Genomic DNA, 25,002 nt, shown 5'->3' on the forward strand with positions numbered 1-25,002 from the left:
TCTGGGATACCTTACTGAGCGAGTGGGTAGGAGGCAAAAACAATGAATAGATATGTGGAAGAAGTACAGGAGAACTTCTGGGATGTGAGCTAGGATGACTTTGATTCAGTTCAATTCACTTTATTTTTGTGTCGCGCTCTCCGCCGAATGCCGGCACAGAGTGTTGTGACAAGTTATCATATAAAATGCAAAGTTTATGTATTACATAATGAAAACCTATAAAGATACAGATTTGTTCAAACAGACTGGAAAACAAAGTACTTTAATTAACATAAATGGAGCACAGCAATATCTTTCCAATAACACTGGTTTAGGAAAAATATTTTTTATTAGCTACTAGGAACTTCAGAGCAGCTCTTTATTACGTTTTTTACACTGATTTCATATGTGAACTCGGAATTAAGCTAGCACGTCAGGTTTTTGAGATACACATCATTGACATTTTGACTCTTTTGAATATCAATATAATAAATCCACACGATATCTGGAGTTTGGACTATGTCCCACCAAAATTGTTTTGATGTGTTTATTTTGAAAACAAACCAGAAGACGATACCAGAGACACGTTAAAGCGTATGTATGTCAATTTTCCTCAATATAAAAGTGAGGTCAGCGTGCTCAAAAATGTTGGAGGCACTCGCTTTTGCGCTTGTATTGCACATCCGTCTCTCTGCAAGAACCAACAGTAGTCATCCATCATGCTCAGAGTGAATTTTCCCCGATATCAGTTTTCCATCACCTATATACTGTATTTTGATGAAATCTTTCCCCATCACTGACCTCACCCAGATTTGGTGGAAAAAAGTCGAGATGAGAATGTAAAAAATGCATCTTCTGTAACATTCTGGCTCCCATAAGCTGATACACTTTCAGCAGGTTCTCCACAAGCTCAGCGTAATTCTCTGCTCTGTGACTGCCAAGAAAATTCTGGACAACCCGCACGAATGCTTACCATGCTGCTGATCAGTGGGCTTCAGTTTCCTTTTGAACTCATCATCAGGCATCAGTTCACGGATTTCAAGACCAACAAAAACATCTTCCTATATTTTGACTTCACTTTTCTCGAGACCAAACTTATTTCTTAAATGCTGACACAAATCGCCGTTTCTGTCCATCGCCTTGACAAAATTTTCAAAGTAATGGTGAATCTAACGAATAAAATGACCTGAAATGCAATGTTATGTTAAAGGAAACAGTAAAACAGACTACCTACTGCACCGTCATGTCTTGAGTTGTGTCATTATGCTTTAATCAGTAACAAATATTTTTTCCACCAATTAAAAACTAATAATTTTTAAATAAAATTAATAATGATGAGGTAAACGACTCACAGCTGTTAGTAACGTGTGGCAAATTCATTTATCTCAATGGCATTCCATGTGGAATTACTGGTATTTATCAAAATGGTTATCCACCTTTACAGTCCAGTCACCCTAGTTGTCCAAGACCTGGAACAACATAAATAAAAAATGGGACATTCTAGATGAAAACGGTTTTCAGATTTGGAGTTGGCAAGTGAAATTTGTTGTAGTACAGGTGAAAGAATCCTAGTAGGGAACTGCTTGTTGACCAGTGTAATTAATTGTTGAACTATGGCCAGTTGACAACAGGGGAGAGAAAAAGAAAAACTCCAGTCAGCAGCATCAATGGGGAAAATTAATCTTCCAAGATGTCCATGGTCAATTATAACGGACAAAGTCAGACTTGGTGAGTTGAACTAAGCATTAGTTTGTACCGCTCTTAGAACTGGCATGATTATAATATGCACTGCCCTCCTAGAGCGGCAGCAAAGGAAAAAAAAATAATAATCCAGGGCACAAGTGACCAACACTAATTTCATACTACACCCCCCCAAGTACAGAGACACACCAGTGAATGTAGAGTTAAGTTAAAAATGATTATTGGAAGAAGATACACACATTTACTGTAACAAAAAAAACCCTATATACATAATTTTGTGCTACAGCGCCTCCCACCCAACACAACTCACAGCACAAAACACTTAAACACATTTGCTCAAATTTCTGTATTAGTAGCATGAGAAAAAAAAATAATGTATTCGAAAGTCCTTTTAAATATTCTCTGTACAGAATGACTATCTCAGTCTGCGGTGGGGCGCCGAACCATACCTCCTGTTCCGGGAAACGTACAGATCAACAGTTCCTTGTGCTGGCCTGTCGGGTCCTCTCCCGAATACCTTCACCAGAAAGTAAAAATAATTCGTCCTGAAATGAACCTGGGTTCACCTGACGTTTTCCATACAGTGTCAATCCTTTCCCTCTTGCCTTTTCCTGTGATGGCGTCCGCTTCTCTATTGGCTCCTCTCCTTTTTCCCGCCACCCATTTACAGTCTGTTGGCTCTCCAAGCCAGGTGTTCCCCTTCCCCTGTACAATTGACTGGCCTTACAAATTAAGCCATTCCACTAATAATAACATAGCAGTAGAGTGTTGTACCATGTTAGCCATAGCTTGATACAGGAAAACGTTGGGTGAAATGACACCTTTTATTGGCTAACTAAACAGATTACAAATGCAAGCCTTTGAGGCAGCTAAGGCCCCTTCATTCATTCATTACATCTTGCCTGATGAAGGGGCCTTAGCTGCCTCAAAGGCTTGCATTTGTAATCTATTTAGTTAGCCAATAAAAGGTGTCATTTCACCCAACGTTTTCCTGTACTAATAATAACAGGAATGGGGAAAGGTACAAACTCACAGTGACGCACACATATTCCAGACGACCGTTACAAGTTAACCTGGACCAACATGCAACTTCAGTGTTATCGTTGAGATTAGCATTTATTTTAAAGCACACATTGCAAAATTATCCAAACATGTTTTTTTCCACTTTAAAAATGTTGGGAAATTAAGATGTTTTCTAAATATGGAGGATACTAAGAAATTAATTCATACATGTATTGCTTGTAGGATTGCCTACTACTGTTCTTTAGTCACTGGCTGTTCCAAATCATTATTTATGCAGCTTTCAGTTAATTCAAAATGCTGCAAGAATCATTACAAGAACTAGAAGAAAGTTTGACCACCTAACTCCTATTCTGGTGTTGAAACACTGGCTTCCAGTTTTAGCTTAGGGCTGATATTAAAATATTTCTTCTTACATATAAAGCCATTAATAGCCAAGGCCTTGCTTAATTATGTGAACTTATTATTGCTTAAAAACCAGATCTCGCCTTAAGATCTCAAGATTCTGGCCTACTTATGATTCCAAGGATTAACAAAATAACAGTGGGAGGTCGAGCTTCTAGTTACAGGGCCCTGCAGCTGTGGAATATTCTACCTGCTACTGTAAGAGATGCTCCTTCAGTTTCAGCTTTTAAATCCTGGTTGAAGACTCACAACTTTAGTCTATCATACCCTGACTAGAGCTGCTGCTTAGCTATGCATATTGCATCTGTTTGTTAGTCATTAGCACTAAAATATACAGTATATATTAACCATCTTCTGTGTTAGTGAGAAGACATCAGGAGCACGGTGTACACATTTGGCTTCCATGTTCCAAAATTTACTAGAAATCGCAAAAAGCACAACCACTTAGTGAATCCCTGCAGTGAAGGACCTATCCTGTTCTGGCAGGCTCAAAGAACTGAAGCCATCTAGCTTTGACCTGGAGGGGACTGCAAAGGGACAAGTAGCCGTGAAGGAAAAATCAATATACTGTAGCACAGCATGTTCTTGAAACACTAAGGAGAAGTATAAGGCTTTTCTTTTTTATTTTATGCAAAATATATGTCTTTTGCTACTTGCATAACAAAATGTATTGCTTCTAAAAATCCCCCTAGATGGTACACTGAGCTTTCTTCTCTGTTGTGAGAGTAAAATAGCTTGTGAACAATTTGTATTTATTGGTATATGAGGAGCAATGACATCTGCTAACACTAGCATAACTTCTAAGATTCTGATACAAAAATCTGTATGTATTTAAGTTGCACATATTGGTTAATTTTGCCTTTCCCACTGTTACAGGAAAGAAAGATCTTCATGTAAAACATGCCATCTGCATGCATTGTCATATAAAAATCAAACACTTGTTCACACTATAAACTAGGACTGTCCTGTTCGCCTTGAAATTTTGTAACTGAATGTGTATTAAAGTCTGAACATTCAAAACTGAACTGGCTATTTAAAACACTCTTTCATATATATTGAAACAAACAAACAAATGTTTTAATTATGAAGCCTTGTAGTGTCAGGTATTGGTTGATAACAAGCAGTTATGTGGGTTGGAGACGGTGGCACTGACCAGAAAGCAGGAGACAGAGCTGGAGATGGCAGAGTTAAAGATGCTAAGATTTGCATTGGGTGTGATGAGGATGGACAGGATTAGAAATGAGGACATTAGAGAGTCAGCTCAGGTGGGACGGTTGGGAGACAAAGTCAGAGAAGTGAGATTGCGTTGGTTTGGACATGTGCAGAGGGGAGATGCTAAGTATATTGGGAGAAGGATACTAAGGATAGAGCTGGAAGGTAAGGGGAGAAGAGGAAGGCCTAAGAGAAGGTTTATGGATGTGGTGAGAGAGGACATGCAGGTGATGGGTGTGACAGAACAAGATGCAGAGGACAAGAAGATATAGAAGAAGATGATCCGCTGTGGTGACCCCTAACAGGAGCATCCGAAAGAAGAAGATGATTATAGTCATTTTTAGTGCTTGAGTACTCACAGAGAGGTTAAGGTGGGATTGCAGAGAGAGAGAGTTGGGAGGTTTAATAATATAGTTAAAAAAACGAATATTAAGTGTATTTAATTTTTTTTTTTTAATGTTCATGTATTCATTTACTGTTTGTTTACTTACTGAATAATCTGCTTGTTTATTTGCTGACATCAGTGTGATGAGAAAAAAAGTAAAACTACCTTTGAACTTCCTGGCTACTTAACTTTGAATTGGTTGTGCTGTCGCAAAATTCAGAAAAGAAAGGGGAACCGTGTTTATACTACAGGTTCATATCCCAAAAGATCGCTCTGTCCGATTTGATTGACAGTTAATTCAGCAGCTGAGCGGTCTGTGGACGTCTAGGTTTAAGAGAGGATGCGCTGTTTTCTTGAAGCTCATCTAATCTAGCAGTTGTGGCTTTTTGGCAGAGCACACTGATTGGGGTGCAGTGTGGTGTATGGCTCGTTCCTTTAAACCTTCAACCTTTAAAAAGCTAAGTAATAGCATGTCTTTAGCAACCATTTCCGCTACTAGTTGTGTACTCTTTTTGCTAGTCATAGGCTTAGTCATATCCGCATATATAGACGTTTTATGTGTAAAGGAAAGGTGGTGACACATTGTGCTTGTCATGTTATGGTATCTGACATTTATTTGGCACAGCTTACACTGAACAGTGCTTTGGTCAAGTTGTTCAAAATGTCTGCATACCTCACTATGTGTCATCGAGATCATGGTCTCCATTTACAAAAATTCCGTACGTCTGACTGAAATGCAGCTGGTCTGGGAAGTTGGAACGTACTACCCGCCTCAAAAATTTCTTACCCAGTCAGAAAAGTAAATACATACAACCCTGTAGCAATTTAACTGCATTGTGATTTGCCCATTAAAAATGTATTGTAATAAGACAGATAACACTATGCACTACGCTGGATTCAGCTGCCTGCTCATTTGGCATGTATTAAAGGGGAGTCACATTTCAATTTACAAATATTGTAACAGATCTCCACTTTCTCTGTCAAGTGTTCAGGTACACTTTGTTTCAGGGTGGCATATTCATATGTGGCGTATGCTAATGAAACTCCTACATGTGCAGTCACAACACATTAGTCCTGGTAGAGCAGCATCACACCTGACGCATCATGCTGTGCTCTGCAACTGAGTATGCCATTGTCATGCCTGGCATTGTAGCCCCTCTCCTGTGCACTCTTTGGGTCAGAAATGCATAAGGTGTCAGCATCTGAGCGGATACCCATCATCACCTGGCACATGTAATGACAAGATTGCTGTTACGGTGAATAGTAGAGGACATGTGAAAAACAGTGGGTTCAGCCAATTCCTTTATTAATAAGCCAAGCACCATGTACAGCACCATCATGTCTACTAAAGCTACTTTGCTTTAAAATAAACAAATCGTGGGTTGGCCCAGGCCACCAAGCCATGACGTTTGTCAGTCTCATCTTGGCATCACAGATGACCTGTGCATTAATTGAATGTCACTGTTCATGGTTCACAAAAGCAGTTTCATTTTCACTAGGTGCCCTTATTGCACTAAGAGTGCAGTAAATTATTCTGATTACATTAGGAGAACTGGACACTGCTGCAAATTGACTTTCTATGTTGTCAAAAACCGGTTATGTTTTATGTATGTGCACCCACACCATACGGAAATAGGATGTAGTGTCTTATTGGTCATTTGATGGCTTCCAGCATAGTGGGCATGATGGAGTGAAGCTCAGTTGGCTGAGATATTCCTGACATGTTGGCTAGTGCCCTGAGAAGTGACAACAGTGAGCTGATATAAACTGGCTGAAAACCAAAATAGTTCTTCAGCTCAAATACGCAGCAATGAACCTCTTCAAAGGGAATTAAAATGCAGTCTGTGTATCATAGTCATCACTTTTAAGGTTTAATATGTTTGTCGCGTCAACACACATTATAATAACAGCGCAGTGGTATGAATTATTGTGTGTATGAGTCCTCGTTTGCCTGCATCCACTGATTCATCAAAGGGTGGCGTCATTTCCTAAGTTTCTCTGAAATGTTGTATACGGATGGGTCACAGTTACCTCAAATAAACAAGTTCCCCTGTCAAGATATTTTTTTTTTTTTTTTTTAAATTAAAGTTTTGAAAAAGTTGGTACAGAAGAAATTTTAGAGTTACAGTGGAGTCAGCAGATATTCAGACAAGTTCACTTTCTATACACTTTGTTGTCCTGCAGCATTCATTTGCAGTGAATACTGTAACAATAGTGCCTTCTTGCGCCCGTCCCGGCAGACTTGTGCAGAGGCACGTATAAAAATCAAAATAAAGATTTATTTTTCTTCACCTGTGGAGCACATCTTCCCCGTGAACCCCACAGGCAACACACAGTCCCAAACAAGCACTGAGCACAACCAAAACACGTCCTTCTGGCACCACCACTCCTCCCTTGAAGCTTCGTCCTCTCCTCCCGACTCTGGCCACTGAGTGGTGGTGGCTGGCCCCTTTTATAGCCGGGTGGGGAATCCAGGCAGCACCTCCTAGTGGCCACCCCAGCTCCCAACTAGGCTGTGGAGGACTCCATCTCCCATGGAGCCCTGTGGGAGGTTGGGGAATCACCATCGGCCAAGGAGGCTGCCATCAAGCATCCTGGGGGAGGTATTTAGCTGCCCATGATTGCTCTCCCGGAACATATGCAGCTGGGGCATCCAGGCCGGGCATGGTGCATGGGACCCGGGCACCCGTCACAATACATTTTACAGTCTACACTCAATAACCTGTAATAACAAGTGAAAACATTGGGGGGGTTTTTTTGCAGAAAGGCTTACAAATTTACTAAAAATCCAAAACTGAAATCTATCATTTATATAAATATCCTATACCTTTTAATTCAGTCCTTTGTAAAAGTCCCTTTGGAAGCAATTCCATCTTTGAGTCTTCTTGGGCAAGTCAATAATTCTGTATTATTGAATGTAGTTTGTCATTTCATTTCCTTGCCCACTTAATCTTAAATTTAAGGTTGTGGTGGGTGCTGGAGCCTATCCCAAGTAGCATAGTGTGCAAGGTAGGAACAAATCCTGTACAGGGCACCAGTCCATCACAGGGCAAATAAACACACCGTCACACAAGGCCAGTTTAACATCTCCAGTTCTCCTGACCTGCATGTCTATGGACAGTGCAAGGAAACCCATACAGACAGGGGGAGAACATGCAAACTCCACACAGGGAGGACCAAGGATGCGAACCCTGGTCTCTTTACTGCTGCAAGGCAGCAGTGCTACCCCTGTGCTACCCTGAGTGTAGACTGATGGGCACAAATGGCAAATTTATGCATTTAAAATTAAATTTACAGCACAATCAAGTGTGCTAAAAGTGACGGGGTCTGAGAACTTTCTGATGCTCCTTTAAATAATCAAGTGCTGCTCCAGGGCAGCTAGTGGAATTTAAGGAGTGCTCTTAAGAAAACCATGAAATACGTCTTCAGAAAACTACTGCATCGTATAATTAAAGAGAAAATCAAGACCTGAGCGGGCGGCACGGTGGCGCAGTGGGTAGCGCTGCTGCCTCGCAGTTGGGAGATCTGGGGACCTGGGTTCGATTCCCGGGTCCTCCCTGCGTGGAGTTTGCATGTTCTCCCCGTGTCTGCGTGGGTTTCCTCCGGGCGCTCCGGTTTCCTCCCACGGTCCAAAGACATGCAGGTTAGGTGGATTGGCGATTCTAAATTGGCCCTAGTGTGTGCTTGGTGTGTGGGTGTGTTTGTGTGTGTCCTGCGGTGGGTTGGCACCCTGCCCAGGATTGTTTCCTGCCTTGTGCCCTGTGTTGGCTGGGATTGGCTCCAGCGGACCCCCGTGACCCTGTGTTCGGATTCAGCGGGTTGGAAAATGGATGGATGGATGGATCAAGACCTGAAATATGCAGGATGAGATATTTAGGTGACATCAATTAGCCAACTAAATTAGCACAATTGGTGCCGTTTTCTGTGTTTCTTATTCATGATGGCCTCTCATGTTTTAGGTGGATGCCAGTGGTGAGATCGTCGTCTTTTCCAAAGGTGGGTGTCCATGGAAGGAGCACCTGTTGAACCTGGAGAAAGAGTTGGGGGTCAAGCCACCTATCAAGTATGTGCTGTTTGCAGACCAGAATGGGCAGTGGAGAGTGCAGTGCGTACCTGATGGACTGAACACTTTTGAGAACAGGTAAGCTGCCACATCCCCCAGTACTGCTTTATCCTTGGAAACCTTTCTTGCTAATAAAAGAGACCTTAGCTTTGAATAAATGATGAGCTTTTCTATCTTTAGGACCCTTGGGCTAATCCAGTTATTGGCGTTGTTTCCTTTTATCACTTGACCATCTCAAGTACAATCGTAGGTCAGCGAGTCCTTTCATTAACTGCTGCAGCTGGCTAAAGGCAACAGACAGCAGAAAGGTGGAGGGTGGCCACCCCCCAGTGCCGGCAATTAGTCCCAGTAGCCCAGAGCCTCACTGACTTCAACAGTGCCGAGAGGTGTAATGCACTTCATGTCTTCTCTATGGAAACCAGACGGCCAGTTCCATGGGGACCCAAGTGTGTCGGTTGAAAGGACCCTAGAAGACCTTAACGACAAGGCTCTAAAAGTCATCTCCCTGCCTAATTAATGTCAATTGTGCACTGAATACTTGCTGTTCTCTAATTGCTCATTGGGGGAAGGGTGGCAGCACGCACGATGATTAGAGATGCAAGCCTATGTCATGTTTTGTTACTCTGCGTGTGTGTGTGTGTGTGTGTGTGTGTGTGTGTGTGTGAGAGTGTGAGTGTGAGAGCGTGAGCTTCACTGGTTTCACCTTTTTTTTTTTTCTTCATTCCTTTTACACTTCTCCAGAGATGCTGAATCTCAGGGGCCTAATATCAGTTTGCTTCATGTTTATCTGTGTCAAGCAGGATTTCCCCTGTATACACTCAGTAGCTGGTAAATTCCTACCACAACAGAAGAAAATGAAAGATTACAATTCCATCTGAGCTTATCGCCAGCTGCACACGCTCCCCATGTTTGCCTGCAATTGCCAGCAGTCCATCTTGTCTCTGACAATCAGTCAAAATTTCAAGAAATTTATAACCAAAGAAGATACATTTGTCAACCACCAATTCTATGTACATATGTTAGCTCTGTAGAGGGGGGTACAGAAAAAGGAGCTGACCTATCATCCCAGGTACAGTGGGCACAATATCAGGGGTTTGCCCAAAACCGGAAGCCAAGCATACATAGAACATCAATTAGGTATTAATTTAGTAAACAACAGAAATGGTGCAAATATCGAAACACGTGGTGAGCCCACTGCATGTACCGTATACTAAACTGACAAGACGTCTCTAGCACCACTTGCATTCATTTTTGAATAATGTGAGCAGAAAGGATGTGGCTTGGCTAGCAGCAGCAGCAGTACAGAAGGCCAGGGACCCAAAGTTATTATAGTTTCACCTTTCTATACTAGTTTTTATTTTTATATTGCTTCTGATCTTACTTTTAGTTTTAGTTAGCTTTCATGTTGTATCGGTAGTTTTGGTTTAGTTTTTATTTCACAAAGACATTTATTGATTTTATTTTTATTTATATTAGTTTCATTTTAATTTTTTGTAATTATAGTATGGTTAAAGTGATGTTATGGAGATTAATTTTGTGTTGTTATACTGTAAGTGGACTGTATTCTTCATAGGTCTGAAATAGTGTTGATTGTCGAAATTCGTTTTTCACAGCTAATATACTGCGTTCGCCAAATGTTTCCCTGGAAATTCACCATGCAGCCAGCTTACGCAATCATTTTTCCCCCCAAGTGCCCTATGATGCCTTGTGAGACCAGTGTGACATCCCAGAGCAGTAGCAGTCATGCACAGACCTTTCACGCATGCCTACTGTAAGATCATTGCCGACGTGGTCATAGCTGGATCTCGAGCACAAGAGGGGGAAAAAAAATGTTATTTCAGCTACTGAGGAGCGCAACTTCTTTCCACCAAAGCGCTTGACAGTGTGGAGCGATGATTTTACCAGTTTCTAACTGCACCAGTTTTTACCTCTTTCGGTGAGAGCTCTCCCATTACTGTATGTAGGTCATCAACCAAGGCTGAGAAGCACTGCCAGATTTTCATCTCTCATATGTTCAAAAAAGTAAATAATAAACTCGCAGTATTACTACTGCCACTAGAATAATAACACTGATCCCTATGCGCTAGCACCACATGGCTAATTATTCATGCAAATTAGCCATGTTCCCAACAACAAATAAGCCTTAAGGCCAGAGTTATACTTCACGCGACACATGCTGCAGCGGATGCTCCTGCTACGCAAGCGTTGTAGTGTTTATACTTGCGCGCGTACTTTACATAAATCTGGAGGAATCCACCAGGTGGCAGTGCAAGATGATATCATGGTGAGAACAGGTTCGGCTTCTCTGTGTTGTGAATTGCCTAGAACACCCATTAAATTCTGATGACACCTTACCGCAATATCTCTGAAAAGGATGTTTATTGATTAAATCCAGGGATGTGTCCATTCCAGCAAGCACTGGGCACGAGTGAGAAACAATCCCTGGACGATGCCTCGGCTTATCGCAAGGTGAATACAAGCACACACATACGCTAGCATTATTTTAGTGGCACCAAATCCCCAAATCTGCATATCTTTGGAAGGAAACCCAGCAGGAAAACATGTAAACTCCAGGCAGGGATTATCAGCAACGTGACTCCCTGCAAGACAGCAGCGCTAACGCTCCGCCACTGTGTCACCCCGTGTGTGTAATTATTTACAGTATTCATTATTTAAACAAAATTAACGATTTATCTGTAAAATGTAATGTACATACTTAAATGCTTTTCATCATGAAAGTGATATCAAGTGTAAATCTAAGGATTCTAAATGTGCAGAGAGTTGGAATATCGTACATTTAATGTGCTCAGTGTGGCAATCTATTGCTGGCGATTCGCTTCTGTCAGGAGCAGAGGAAGCCCTAGAAAAAAAGATAGCACAGAAGACGGTATGTGAGAATTTTAAAACGTATCGCGTCATTACGATCGGGAATATGCGATGCATGAATATAAAAGCACCATGAATACATCTGTATGTCGGCATTTTGCTTCACCACATCGAACCATTTATTAAATATCGAAGCGCGCACACCAATCTCGTAGGATCCGCAAAGCGGCTTTCTGTCACATGTAGATAGTAAACAGAGACTCTGACGTCACATTCCAACTTTTAGCACACTGCGCCCCCGATTTTTTGCTGGTACTGCAACTCGCGCATGCGTCGCGTTAATTTCTGAGGACCTGCTCAGAGGACGAATCAAATGAACGCTCAGAACGTGTGGCAGCCACGATGCGGGCGCGTACGCGTTCTGAGCGTGAAGTATAAATGAGCCCTAAAGGGACCCTCCCCTCCCTATATCAGAAAACTTAGCACATGCTGTTAAATAATAAAAATAAAAGATTTATTACTATTTACAAGATGTTTTGTCGTCCTTAAAGGAAGCAGAAAGTGTAAAGCATCTGCACAGGTATATGGGGAAACAAAACAGGTGTTCCCACTGTGCCTGGAGCTGCGACGTCAAACAGTGGAACAAGCCAGTCACATGTTGTGGCTCATTGGGACCGCCAATGTGTGGCCCAAAACTGGAACTCCATGAGCTCAATGATCTTTATATTTACTTATTGCTAGTTTGTGGCTGTTTGTTGCGTTCCATTTGTGGTATTTATTCCATCTGCGTCTTTTGATGTCTGAGGCCTGGTGTCTCAGTGGTTGTCACTTTTGTCTTGCAGCACAGATCACACATTTGGGCTTGAAAATCGGTCCAGCATATTTGGCAGACACTGTCCGAGCCCTCAAGGACACTTAAGAAGCCACTGCACCATTAGAATCCACTCAAAACTAGTTCGGCTCATCCTTCCCCATTGACTTTAAAGCAGTTAGCAGAGTTTGTCAAAGTTCGATAACATTTCTGTGATTTCACCAAACTTGAGGTGAAGTGAATTCAACAGGTTCAGTCATCACTAGTTTGGAAATAATATTTGTTTAATGTCAGTAGATGCCTTTAAGTATAAGAACCAAACTAAAATAAAATCAGATACTTAATATGAACAATTTTTTTTATAAAGTGTTTATATTTTGTGATCATAGCAGAAGCCTTGTTAAATTTGTGGTCAAGAGAAAAAACACATTTTCTGAACAGCAGCATGTCACATAGACCAGTAGACATGCCAGATTCAATACACCGGTTTACCTGGGCTTTTTTTGGTGTTGCTCCCCAAGCTGCTGCCCTATGCAAACACGATGTTAATGTTTGCCATCTTGTATTATGTGGCTTTGAAACTGTGTGTGCGCTCTGATTGTTTGCACTTTTCAACCTTTCTTTTTCTCTGCCAAGAAATATATCGTAGGTTAATCTGTGATGGCTATTTAGGTGAATTTTAAGGTTTGTTGGGTTTTTACCCTTAATCTGAACAGAGGACAGTGTAACCTGATCTCATATCATACACCTGCTATTGTCACTTTCAATGTTATATCTGAAAAACTCCCATTTTCTTGTAGCCATTTTGATTGCTGATGTTGTCTTAGTCACTTTAGATAAAAAATTCACCAACCACAAGTCAGGCCTAGGAAGTTTATGAAAAATGCAAAAGTGGACTCTACTGTATTCTTACAGATACGGTCATGAAAACTGAAAATAGTTTTGTGGTTTATTATGTTATTTAAGTTGGTCTTTTCAGATACTGTAATAGTTTTGTATCATTTTGTTTTTTCATCTCCGTTTTGTTAATTATTTTATTTCAATTTACGAAAATGTTTTTTCATTAATAGTTTTAGTCTTCATTTTTGTTTATCATAATAACCTTGCAGGGACCATAAATAAATAGCAACCAAAGCTCTGAACTGAGATAAGAGAAACTAGTGCCCCATTCACACTACTCCGCTTTCATTTAAAAATACAGACATGAGTCTCCGGTTTTTGCTTTTCTGCTACACTACCCTGGTGTTTTCAAACCCTGTAAACCAAAATGTTTGAAAGTGCTCTCCACAGCCATATACCTCAAACAACACAGCCACAGTACTGTAAAGTGGATCAGCAAAAATGCAGACTTTCTGATGGATTCCTGTTTACTATGCAGCCCTTCCCTGATTGGATTCTGCTCATTCCAAGGTCTTTCCCCGATTGTTCACCCTTCACAAAATAAAAACCATTTTGAAACATATTGGGCATAGAAGAGTTGCTTTCCATGGTACTTGTTGAGTTGCTCACCTGTGTGTATCTAAATTGTGTTTTGTACAGTTTGAATGCTGCATACATGAACAAGTCTTGTGGCTGGCAGCATTACTGGCCCTTGAGGGATGTTTCCACTGATATGCACAGGCCCAGTGTAGGCAAATGTGTACATCATATGCGTTTTCAGTTGTTTTAATGTAGACTGAGAGAGAAACTTTCCTAAACGATGTGAAAACTGTAGTATGGACAGGAATCGTTTTTGTTTAAAAACACAGTTTTTAAATGAAAATATAGTAGTGTGAATATAGTGTAAGACTAACTGCTGTGGACTATGGGACTCACCCCTTTATGATGGTGGAGTGGCTTATCCACTTGGCCTCCTTAAACCACTATGGAACATTCACTTTTCTTGAGCTTTTCTAACTCTGCTCCTGTCTGCACGTCCTCCCTAAACAGTAACCTTTGTTTTTCTCCCAGCACACCTAGTAATTGGCAACTCTTACAACTCCAGTTGATTCAGAAGGTGCCCTAGAACTGCTGCATCATGGTAGCCTCGACAATCATTTCAACACTCAGCTGTGACTCCTTGTCCAACAGTTCCCTTTCAGTGCCTACCTGAACCAAGACCAGCAGGGCCTGGATGATTTTCTGGGTCTAAAAAGGTTGGCCCAGGGATGTCCAAGTTGCAGTCCCTATAAGCCTGGGTTCCTCAGGGTTTTGTTCTAGCCAATTTTCTTAATTAGAAGCCAAGCATGGTTGATAACAGAACTTGTTCAATTCTGTGACTTTCATGCTGACACAAAAGGTCATTCTTAACATCTTGTAGACTTTTTCTATTCTAAAGATATCATCCAAATGACTTGATGCTTGGAGCAGATTACCGAATCTCAGTTGTCCATTTTTCTGTTTTCTGTTTCTTTTCAAATATTTTATTTGAAAAGATTCTTGATAAAGAAGAAAAAAAACATCAATACAAACACCACAGGTATAAACGAGGCCAAGTCAGAGGGCGAGATGCTGACTCCTTTGTCAGTTCTATCTAATTTTTAATTTGCAACTGATTAAAAAAACAAGCAATTAATAATGCAGAATGGAGCTGTTTTAAGACTACAGGACAGTAGTGAGAGCAACTGTGTTATATGGGCTGGAGACGGTGGCACTGACCAGAAAGTAGGAGACAGAGCTGGAGATGGCAGAGTTAAAGATGCTAATATTTGCTCTGGGTGTGACGAGGATGGACAGGATTAGAAATGAGGACATTAGAGGGTCAGCTCGGGTGGGACAAAGCAGAGAGGCGAGATTGTGTTGGTTTGGACACGTGCAGAGGAGAGATGATGAGTACAATGAGAGAAGGATGTTAAGGATAGAGCTGTCAAGCAAGAGGAAGGCCTGGATGTGGTGAGAGAGGACATGCAGGTGATGGGTGTGACAGAGCAAGATGGAGAGGACAGGAAGATATGGAAGAAGATGATCTGCTGTAGCGACCCCTAACGGGAACAGCTGAAAGAAGAAGTAGAGCTATTTTAAGATTAAAAAAGCAATTAAGGGAGTCTTAAAAGGCAAGTTAAGTGAAACTAGGTGCAAACATTTTGCTTGTGTAATACATGACATCAGCAGCAATAATTGGCTTAAAATTAAGTAATAGGATTGAAGCAAAAACCTGTAGCCATAGTGGCCTTCTGGGTCAGACTTGAGGACCTTTACCATAGGTGTTTCCAAAAACTCTTCATCTTTTGCTTAAACTGTAAAGGCTCAGCTCTTTTTATCTTTCCTCATAACTCATCCCCTGTAGCCTTGAATCAGCCTAGTCGCTCTTCCCTGGACTTCCTCCAGCACTGCTGTGTCTTTTTATGTAATCTGGGGATCAAAACTGCACATAATATTCCAGGTGAGGCTTCACTAGTGTGTGAACACCCAAACTGCCTTTTTGTGCTCGCTGTCAGGAGTTCGATCGTGATGAGTCCACTAGGACTCCTAAGCACTTCTCATAAGGGAGTAATTTCAAGTTTCAGACAGAAGTTTGAAAGGATCAGTCTGATATCTAATATGATTATTTATTGGATGATTAAAAATGGAAAATCACTCTTATCAGCTGAACAACAGTTAACTACACAAGTAAAGCACTGCAAGTAACCAAAAAAAGACGTGGTGGGAGATGGCATTCTGCTCATTTTGTAAAGTTAATTCCCTGCAAGGCTCTTCTTCTACACTTTGCTTAACACTAAATCCCTATCAAGGACAAACTTCAAAACTGGAGCCTGCGGCACCAGATGGCCCCTGGTGATCACAAAGTTAGAAGGACAATGCTAAGCCACCACATAGATGCCCCAGCTCCCACCATAAAAGGCAGAAGAATAAGCAAATGAAAGGCATTTACACTGGACCAGGCAACAAGGAGGAAATTGACTTTAAACGCCTGTGATTATGCCTGGCTGTGAAAGAACCTTAGTAGTAGTCTGTGGTATTAGGACGTTCAAGGTAGAAAAGAAAGATCTGCACCCCACTGTGCCAATGCCATGCCCACTCTGACACAGGCCACAGTGAGCTTTGTTTCCTCAATTAGTTTTGTGTTAAGTAGCTGTTTATTCTGATGATGATATGTATTAAAGTTGCTTTTTTTCCTTTCTTTTTGGTTATTTTAGCACAGATTTTGCTTGATATGACCTCAAACGACTTTACTGCATTTTGATTAAAGTAGATGCAATATTAAATCCTGTGGAACAGATTTTCTTTGTGGATGGGGATTATTAAGGCAATATGACATAAACAATTTGTCTGCATCCTGGTGTGTTGGCACTAAATATCATTTTTGAGTTAACCCTTTCAGTGAGATGCTTTGTAGGAGCCAAATTGCTGTTTTATTTTGCGGGAACCTGAGAAAAAAAATCACTTTTTGCATGCTACAGGAACTTTTCCCAACTCAACTCTTTCATTTTTCTTTACTCTGGTTCAGATGGTCAGGGTCTTGAGGAGATTAAGCTTATGCCAGCAGTAATATGTTTAAGGCAGCAATCCCTCCTGAATCACATTTACCATAAATGCACACACAGGAGGCGCCAGTTTGGAAACATCCATTAAGCTAACATGCACATCTTTTGGGAGTGCGGTAGAAAAACCAGAGTACCCAGAGGAAAGCTTGTACAGACAATGGGAGATCACCAGGAGGACAATTCAAAGTCACAACACTCTATCTGTGAGACAGGAGTGTTAATCTCTACTATGCCACCTAAGTGTTGCACATGTAGAAGTATCGGGTAGAATTGTGTGGTGTTTTGGTGAGGCAGGTTAGTAATAATCCCCCTTTATATAAAATCCAACGTCTGTCTGTTTGCTTTTCATGAGAGAACTACTTAACGGATTTAGATCTGTTTTTTTTCTAGAATTTGCTCAAACATTCTGGTTGTTTTTTTGACTTCTCTCATCGCGCTAAGAATCATAGTTTGCTTGCAGGAGTGATCCAAGACAGAGGCTGCGGGCCAAGTGGGAGGGGAAAGCGTGACGTCAGGAGTGGGGAGTTGGTCTACCTCGGTGTTTTGGAGTGTACCTTGTCTCCCCTTAGCTAGCGGTACCTTTTTGTTAATTGACTTTTAAAGTTTGTCTTGTTTCACCACTACTTGGGTGGAGCTGCAGGGGATGGATAATTGTAATATAAAGGACAGTTCTCGGGCAAAAAGTGCATCATATGCATTCAGAAGGTCACAAAAGAAACAGAAGTATGAGGCAAGCTGAGTAAATAACAGACTAGCTAGAAACAACACCTCATGAGAAAAACTTGAGGTCCTAGTGGACTAATCACTGTCATCAAGCAGACTTCGTAGGTGGAGGAGTTAAAAAGACTAATACCCTATAGAGTTCTGTCATCTCAATGGTTGATGAAGTCACCAGCCTCAGAAACCATGAGAAACTTCATTTTATTGAATCAAAAGCACACCTCAGCTCACCTGATGTTTAGTTATACTCACAGTTCATGGAACCTTGTGGAACAAAAAAAGACCAGGCTTTATTGAAAATGATGTAAGTTTAAATTCCTAAATCAACTTAAACTATTTCATGGTCAAGGGGAGCTGAGCTGGAGCCTACCCAATAGAATTGTATTAACCCTGCAACCAGCCCTGAATGGGGCACCAGTGTGGAATATTGAGTACGGTTTTTGTTTCCGTATATGAAGGCAAACAACAATCAGTCTTAATGGGTACATCGCAGCATTTGTGGATTGGTAGTGTCATTTCACAACATAGTCATCATAGGCCTGATAGCTTACAGAGAAGAGGTCTGCCTGTTGACACTGTGGTCACAGGACAACAATATCACCATTAATGTCAGTAAAGCCATAGAACCGTAGACTTGAGGAAGATGGAGGCTATCCACACTCTACTCTCCGGAGAGGCTTTAAATTTCTTAGAGTTACCATTTCTGCCTACCTGAAGTGGATACAACACATCTTGACTTTTATTAAGAAGGCTTGCCAGCACCTTTGCTGTCTCCATCTTTGATCACCAGCCGTAATACATTATATGGCAGGCACCTCCTCATCACACCTATATGAGCTTGCCATTACTATTAATATGGTGTTGCACCCCATTGGCAGCCATAACAGCCTATTTTGCAACTTGTCTATGGACGTTTGTGCCAGTTCAGTCACTAGAGCATTTGTAAGGTCAGGTGCTGATGTTGGACAAGAAGACCTGGCTTGCTGTCACCATTCCAATTCATCCCCTAAGGTGTTCAGTAGGGTTAAGGTCAGGGCAGGCCACTTGAGTTTTCCAATGTTTTTATGGACCAGGTTTTCTACACAGAGACAGTCTCATAGTGGAACACAAAAAGGGCCTTCAACAAACTGTTGAAAGTGCACAATTGTCTAATATGTCTTTGTTTGCTGTAGCATTAACAGTAACCTACAGTGGAACAAAGGTGCCTTGCCTAAACCTGAAATACTGCCCCAGACCATTAACTGTCCTTCACCAAACTTTATGGTAGGCAGTATGCAGTTGGGAAGGTACTGTTCTTCTGGCATCTGCCGAACCCAGATTCATTCATCACACTGCCAGATAATGAAGTGCGATGGATGGACAGATCACTCCAGAGAGCACGTTTCCACTACCCCAGAGTCCAATGACGGAGTACTTTACACCACTCCAACCGATGCTTGGCATTGCACATGGTCATCCAGTGCTTGTGTTCAGCTGTTCGGTTATAGAACCCCATTTTGTGATGGTTCTTGTGCTGATGCTGCTTCCATTGGCAGTCTGGAACTCTGTGGTGAGTGATACAACAGATGATAGGCCATGTTTACACACTTCAGCACTCAGGAGTTTGCAAGGCCTACCACTTTGTGGCTGAGATGTTGTTGATTCTTGACGTTCCCACTTCACAATAGTAGCACTTACGGTGGACAGGGGCAGATCTAACAGAGCAGAAATTTCACATACCGACTTATGGGAAAAGTGGCATCCTATGACAGTGCCACGTTTAAAGTCACTAAAGCTCTTCAGTACGACCCTTTGTACTGCCGGTGCAGATTGCCTAGTTCTGTGATTGATTTTATGCACTTGTTAACAAAGAAACACCTGAACTCAATCATTTGGAGGGATGTCCACATACGTTTGGCCATACAGTGTCGGTGCCCAGTAGAGTACATCCCGACTTGCTGCTTAACATCCAGGTATTGCACCAAGCCAGCCCAGGGAAGGAGGTCACTACGGCCTGTGAAAGTAACTTAGGAAATTACTGGCAGGCAGCCATCTTCACTTTAGGATATCTGTAACGCACACTGCCTCAGAAAGGCAAACAGGATTATTAAAGAGCACACCCATCCTGCACCGGCACTTCTCAGGACCATTGCCACTCGCACCAGTGCAGTCTGGTTATAAGGCTCCTCTACAGCCACTTGACTGACAACTGCCTGAGCATTTCTTATGTACTGTACATCTATGATCTTTAGTTTTGTATTCATTGTCTGCTGTTATTCTTCTCCTGTCACAAGTCTATGGGAACTGTACATTTAAGAATGTCATTATACTGTAGACACGTGACAGTAAACTGAAGTTGAACAAAAAAGAGCTGCTAGCTTAATTTCAGGATTGCAGGGTTTTAGAATGAGAAAAGACTGAAGCAACTAAATCGTTTAATTTTAAGAATGCCAGGATTAAGGGAGGAAATACAGGGTGAGCCAAATCAAGTATCATATTTGTCATCGACCAAGGAAACACACAGGGCCATTGAAGAAATGTTGGGATGTCGACCATGTCGCCCCTTCTAATACCAAGGTCGCGGTCACAGTTTTGGATCAGAACTCCGTCCAGTAGTCTGCTCTTCCCAAAATGAGACGACCCCTTCTGGAAGCATCTCAGCTTCATATTTGCCGTACCAGAAGAGGCAGAGTCAGTTGCCCTCATTGGGCAGTTTCTGACTGTGGGTGGATAAAGAGAGGATACCATCAGTGACAGCACCCCTTGTGTCCCATTGTGGTAGTGCCTACCTCTGATGAGCCTGTGATAAGCATGTGTGACAATATATACACAGTGTGTATTTGTATATATTTATATATAAATATCTATAATACATAGGCATAATCGACAGTGTAAGTATGTGTAAGTGTACATATAGTGTATATATTTGTCTTTGTGTGTGTGTGTGTGTATACACTTATATATTTATATAAAATAGACACACATACAATATACAGTATATGTATGTATAAGTGTATATACTGTATAAAAGTTGTCTACACACATCGATGACCATAAACTCACATGTCTTTTTCAGTGTGTACACCAACATCACTTGTTTTTTAGGTTATAATACTGTAATTTAGGTGCTTGTTGTGACCCCAGGTTTAAACTGTTCTCCCTTGGCGTCACAACACTGTAGTAATCTGCATTGTGCACACCCGGTGTCTGCTGGGACGGTGTCACACGTCTCTTCAGTTGCTCTGTATTTGCTACACTTACTGTATCTTTCCGGTAGCTCACCAGATAGAGTTTTGGTGTATCCATTGTTGTAAGACTCCCTGTGTTTTTCGTGTTCTCCACTCATATTTTTTTTTAATGGCGCTTGACCTCAGTGCTGCCCTCTGCCTGTCTTTAACAGTTTACGGAAATTTCGCCTTTCACATTACACCCCTGGTAATTTTCACCCCCAAACCCCCCCCCCCCCCCATCTGAAAACCACTCCTGGCTACTCACCAGTAAATGAAGATTGCTAAGAGTGGAAAAAATAAGCATGTGCCATGGGAGCAGTTCGTCTTGAGGATCGGACATCAAAAATTGTTGCGCACTGCCATCGACAATAATTTCTTGATCATTTTGTGGAATTACTAAGTCTTGAACACTGTTTGGCAATGCAGGAGCACCGTTGTGGTTTGCACATAACTAACTAATGGTTCGTTTCAGCGAGTCTTTTCTAGGAAGCAATGCCACGACACTGGCATGTGCCTCTGCAACAACGGATGCAACAATTTGTTGTGGTCGTTCGTTTGTGGTTGTTGCATGTTGCCGGATTTGATCAACCAATCACAATGCTTCCGGTCTTGCAGCTTGAACTGCATGATTATGCTTAGTTACCACTTTTACAACTGGGCCTTCCAAACCGACTGTCCAAACACGTTCTTTGCAGATGGAACGTTTTTCACAGACCCAGATTTCATGTTGTTCATCGACTGTTTTCTTTGAAAACACGTAAATGTGGTTATCAATTTTCTTTTACCTCTAATTGATGAAATTCTTTCTGCCATAGTGAAATTTTAGGTTTAGTCACAATGCAAAAATAACGCTTTCAGTGAGAAAGTAATAGACAATGCGCTGAGTGGTGACATAACAGTTTTGATATAGCGCTGTTTGCGAGGTGTTGATGCTTCTTCAACACGGCCACACACCACCGATAATCAGGCAGCGAAAACCATAAACGCACATCTTGAAACAGTCGTAGTGCTGGCAAAAAAAAACATGCGAAATCCAGTACAGTCGTACAATACTAAATCACATAATATGGATTCAGTTTTGAGTACAATACTCACCTTTAATGGAGGCAATCACACATACTATTTTCAGTGGAACACGTTGATCTGTGAGTCGCATAAGAACACTACCTGGGTGAACTTTTTTTATTTTCAATGTTGGGTAAGGTTTATCAAATTTTTAATTGCAATTATAGATATGTACATAAATACTAGGGTGTGAAAATGACTGGGGCCGAGATGTGTTGGAGGCGAAATGTGGGGGGCAACTTTTCCGGACGCCGTCTTTAACTCCCCACACAAGCATTTATCATTTTTTTTACATAGATGACACTTACATTCCCATTCCATGTAGGCAGAAATAGGATGTGCCCCCTTTTTAGCCCCCTATCTACCAGTAAAAGCTTCCTCATCATCCCAGCACTGTTTTTGTGTGGCCTTGGTTTAAAACCCCCCCACGTTTAAGGGTTCAGATTGCACCCTGCCTGAGCGTGTGAGCCTGAGCAAGTCATTTCATCTTCCTACCTTTGACCTTGTGAGAAAGTTGTTATACAAATAGTTGTGAAATGCTCGGGATGGCCATTAAAGGAAATGGTTGATTGTCTCCTGTAGTGGGGAAGGAATCAACAGGAGGCTTCAACAGAGTTTTCCTAGTAGGATGGCCAGAATGGTAAGATGAATGTTTTGGTGCTCGTCTTGGCCAAGTGAAGACGCTAGAGAGTAGGAGGTTTTTATCCACTGTGTCTCTCAATGTGTTCTCTCCCTTAGACTCTCTCTGCCAGAGGCTTGGCGTGGCTTCCGTGATGAAGAACTATCCACCATCAGCGGAATCCCAGGCTGCATTTTTGTTCACTCCGGTGGCTTCATTGGTGGCAACCAAACCGAGAAAGGGGCTTTGGAGATGGCACGCAGAGCCCTGAAGGAAGCAGCTGTCTCCAACGACACCAACTTGAGCTAGCCTTGTGCTGCCTTGTGGACTTGACTTTTATAATAAAACGCTAAGAAAAGACGAAGCAGGTGTGTGTTTAACATCATTTGTCTAGTCGTGTCGAGGGCATGTGAGCCACAGAAGTGCTCTTTGGTTGATTTCCTTTTACACTTACTGCAAGTACACTGAAATGAATGTGTTAAAATGTGATGGTGTGACTGGTATAGCAGCGCATTAAAGAGTATTGAGCACATGAAGTATTGTGCGGTCAAATGTGTCACTGCTTTTACATTAGCACTTCATCCCAACTCACTTCACTGTGTGGGATGCCATCGGCTGAGCTGTTTGTTTTTGATTTATTTTTAAACAAAAATCACTTCACAGATGTTCTGCAGGACAACTAAAAAAAAAAAAAGGTTACAAAGCATGAAGGTTTAACTCCTGTGTGCTTCCCCACATGTCTTTAAATTTTATCTCTCAGCTCCATTAAATCAAACAACTGTAAGAATAAGCCGAGTTCCTGGTAGCACAAGACTGACTGACAGGTGGACATCTTGCAGATACATTGACAGTGCTGTAAGTAGTTTGTGGTCATTTTCAAACTTCTTGTCTCTCTGTATATAAGGTGCTGCTCAGAACACACAACTTTAAGCTGGCACGGGTGTTCTTCTGTGTAATCAAGAGATTCAGCAAAGGATAACAGTGAGTCTGGAAACTGCCTTGGCACGGACCAGCCTGGGATGGGATAGCCGACTGGCTCCAGAGGACTATTCACTCGTAATGAGGCATTTGAATGTCATCCGTTAACCTAACATCCCATTTCTTTTGGGAAAACCAGAGTATCTGGACGTGTGGAGAATATGCAGACTCCACCAAGGTAGTGACCTGGCTAGAAATTGGACCCAATCTCCTTGCCTCTTAAGCATCCACCAGCTTTACTTTGAAATGCAACAGGGCTGTGGTGCTGTGGGACATTCATACACACCTCTGTCTCGTAGTTCAGTCTCACCTGACAAACACAGAAGCTGCCTTGCTGGTGTCCCCTCCTCAATGTGTGTGTCGTTCACTTTTTCTCAACTTATTATGTGCTTTCTGATGCAGCATGTGTAGTCATATAAAAAAGCAAGTACACCCCATAATATGTTTTGTCTTTGTTAACTTTTGTGGATATATCAAGATTTAATCTTTGTTTAAACAGTTAAAGGCTATGCTACAATCATCATGCCACAATTACATTTTGTAGTCCACTGTATGAATGCAAATTTTGTATGTGGAAAAGAATAAGTGCCCCGCCACCCCCATATTTATCACTACCTCATATCAGAATTGGGCGCACCAGATCAGGTGCAAATGATAAGAACATCATGAGAGAGGATTTTTTATTTTTTGTTCTTTATTTCGCCTTATACAATTTCTTGTATTAGGAATTTGTTAGTTTTCGCATACCCGTTGGGGTCAGAGCACAGCGTCAGCCATTGTACAGCACTCCTGGAGCAACTACAGGTTAAGGGCCTTGCTCAAGAGCCCAGCAGAGTAGAATCTCTTTTAGAAGTGACGGGGATTCGAACCGGCAACCTTCGGGATACCAGCGCAGATCCTTAGCCTATGTGCGAGTTAGTCTTATTTAAAGTTCAGACATGTAGTTTGTTGTTCATGTGTGTTGTTTTTACCGTGCCTTTAGTCAAACAAAAGAGCTCTCCAAGACCTCCCTGCAAGGGATTTAAAAACATCTCCAATTATCAACCATTCTACTGTCCAGAAGATCATCTACAAGTAGAGAAGATTTCAATCTAATGCCAGCTTTTCCAAGGCCAGGCCGCTCCAGCCGGTTCACCCCAAGAGCAGAACGGATGACACTGAAACGAGTCTCTAAAAACCCCAGAATTTTGCACGACTCTCCACGTTACAAATTAGATCTACAGGTGCTGGTCATAAAATTAGAATATCATGACAAAGTTGATTTATTTCAATAATTCCATTCAAAAAGTGAAACTTGTATATTAGATTCATTCATTACACACAGACTGATGTATTTCAAATGTTTATTTCTTTTAATGTTGATGATTATAACTGACAACTAATGAAAGTCCCAAATTCAGTATCTCGGAAAATTAGAATTCAATTAAGACCAATGCAAAAAAAGGATTTTTAGAAATGTTGGCCAACTGAAAGGTATGAACATGAAAAGTATGAGCATGTACAGCAGTCAATATTTAGTTGGGGCTCCTTTGGCCTGGATTACTGC

The 25,002-nt window shown here is 41.5% G+C and overlaps 1 protein-coding gene across 1 annotated transcript in view; it reads left to right on the top strand.

Moving 5' to 3' along the window:
* myg1 (myg1 exonuclease) overlaps nt 1-22,842 on the top strand; it is a 92,025-nt gene extending 69,183 nt beyond the window's left edge. Inside the window, exons 6-7 of the mRNA XM_028798514.2 lie at nt 8,662-8,843; nt 22,598-22,842. Of these exons, the coding sequence (XP_028654347.2) occupies nt 8,662-8,843; nt 22,598-22,787 (372 nt within the window). The 3' untranslated portion in view covers nt 22,788-22,842. The remainder of the gene's footprint in view (nt 1-8,661; nt 8,844-22,597) is intronic.
* The last annotated feature ends 2,160 nt before the right edge of the window (nt 22,843-25,002 follow it).

This window comes from Erpetoichthys calabaricus, chromosome 3 (genome assembly GCF_900747795.2).
Source record: "Erpetoichthys calabaricus chromosome 3, fErpCal1.3, whole genome shotgun sequence".
NCBI classification, from domain to species: domain Eukaryota; kingdom Metazoa; phylum Chordata; class Cladistia; order Polypteriformes; family Polypteridae; genus Erpetoichthys; species Erpetoichthys calabaricus.